At 58.8% G+C, this 1,659-nt stretch overlaps 1 protein-coding gene across 1 annotated transcript in view; it reads right to left on the bottom strand.

The window, feature by feature from the left end:
* The window catches only part of CFAP46 (cilia and flagella associated protein 46), a 157,857-nt gene that overhangs the window by 51,225 nt on the left and 104,973 nt on the right, over positions 1–1,659 (bottom strand). The window contains 1 exon segment of the mRNA XM_011980848.1: positions 1,187–1,333. Within this exon segment, the coding sequence (XP_011836238.1) occupies positions 1,187–1,333 (147 nt within the window).

The following is a 1,659-nucleotide window of genomic DNA, read 5'->3' as shown; positions in this document are numbered from 1 at the left end:
AAAAAAAAAAAAAAAAAAAAGACCTGCACACACCTGTCCTCAATGCCTGAGACCTGCACACACCTGTCCCTGCTATCAGAGACCTGCACACACCTGTCCCCTTGCCTGAGACCTGCATGCACCCTGCCTGAGACCTGCACACACCTATCCCCTGCCTGAGACCTCACACACCTGCCCTCAGTGCTGGAGATAAAGTCTGAACCTCTCAAGGCTTTGATGGGCGTCACTGAATTTTTATACCATTCTAGGACCCTCTCTTTTTCTGGAGTTTTTCTTCAAAACAAGTGACAGGCTGTCTGGTTCTGTAGCTCTGCCTCACCCTCCCAGTGAAAGCAACTCTAAAATCTGGACAGAAGATGTCACCACGTGTCTGAGGTGAGTTTGGAGGGCAGTCAGTGCTGGCAAAAACTGGCAACTACAATTTTTGCACAGAGAGAAGCACCCGTGGGCCTCCATCCATCTGGCTTTTTCCTGGGGCTGCCATCCCTGCAGGGGAACAAAACCCGGGGGAACGCAAGCGCCCGGGGTGAGGAGAGGAGGCTGCAGCTGGGACTCCCAGTGCTGAGGCTTGCAGGGCCAGTCCCAGGAGGAGGGGCCGAGGCGAAGGGTTTGAGGTCCGTACTTCCCCTCAGGGCTGTCAGCTGGGCTTGGCTGCTCAGGGCAGAGGAGGATGTCACAAAGCCTGGCAGGAGCCAGCTGAGACCAAACAGCTGCAGCGCCCGCCGGGGAGACCGGGCCTCAGCAAACGTCCCGGGGCTTTCACTGGGGACCGTAAGGATCACATCCGGGGAGTGAGAGCAAAACGAACAAAGACCAGACCAGACCCGGATCCCTGGACCCAGGCGGCCCCGCACACGATCCGCCCTCTAGAACAAAGTGGCACTTCTGGCAGACACTCTCTGGGGTTCCCCAAGTTCTCATCCAGCCTCAGAAGGTAAGAAACTGACGGTGGCAGGAGGCAGAGAGGAGCCACCAACAACCAAGAGAAACGAGAGGTTGCAGAGACCACAACAGGTACTGGAAATGGAAACTTCAGCAAAGTGTGAGTGGCAAAGCAAAAGACGGACAGACAGAGGCCGCGCTAGAGATGAATGCTACAGCCCAAGCTTCCGCCTGCAGCCCCTCCGCTGTGCACAGTGTGCTGGGAGCGGCCGTGGATGGTGACGGGCTGGGAGGGGCTCCTCACCTGGAAAGCCAGATGAGCCTCCGACAGGAGCAGCCGTGCAGGCTGGTACAGGTTCATCTCCAGCAGAACTTCTGCCTTCAGCATCCACAGGAGGGGAAAGGACGTCCCATCCAGGCCCCTCCCGGTCTCCCCATTCATCTTCAAAATCTGGAAGACACCACAGCCCCAGGCGGCAGGGTCCTGACGCTGCGACCTCCGAGTCCCACGGGACGAGCTCTGGCTCAGCAGCCGTCCCTGCGACTCAGGAACCACACCACACCGAGGGCTCCCTGCTGGCCTAGGCACTGTGGGCGCCTCACAAGCTCCCCGTGCGCCCTGAGGCCAGGGCTCAGGCCTTTGCCTTTCCCCCGACAGGCCTCTTGCACCCTGTGCACCTCTCTCTTCTCACGAATCCCCTTGCAGCCAACCAAGACCACCACTAGCCACGTAGAGCCTTTGCTACTCCGCGCACGCACACACGCGCACACACACAC

This window comes from Mandrillus leucophaeus, unplaced genomic scaffold (assembly GCF_000951045.1).
Source record: "Mandrillus leucophaeus isolate KB7577 unplaced genomic scaffold, Mleu.le_1.0 Scaffold219, whole genome shotgun sequence".
In the NCBI taxonomy this organism is placed as follows: Eukaryota; Metazoa; Chordata; class Mammalia; order Primates; family Cercopithecidae; genus Mandrillus; species Mandrillus leucophaeus.
The sequence above is the reverse complement of the archived record's forward strand: the minus strand, read 5'-3'. Positions and strand labels throughout refer to the sequence as shown.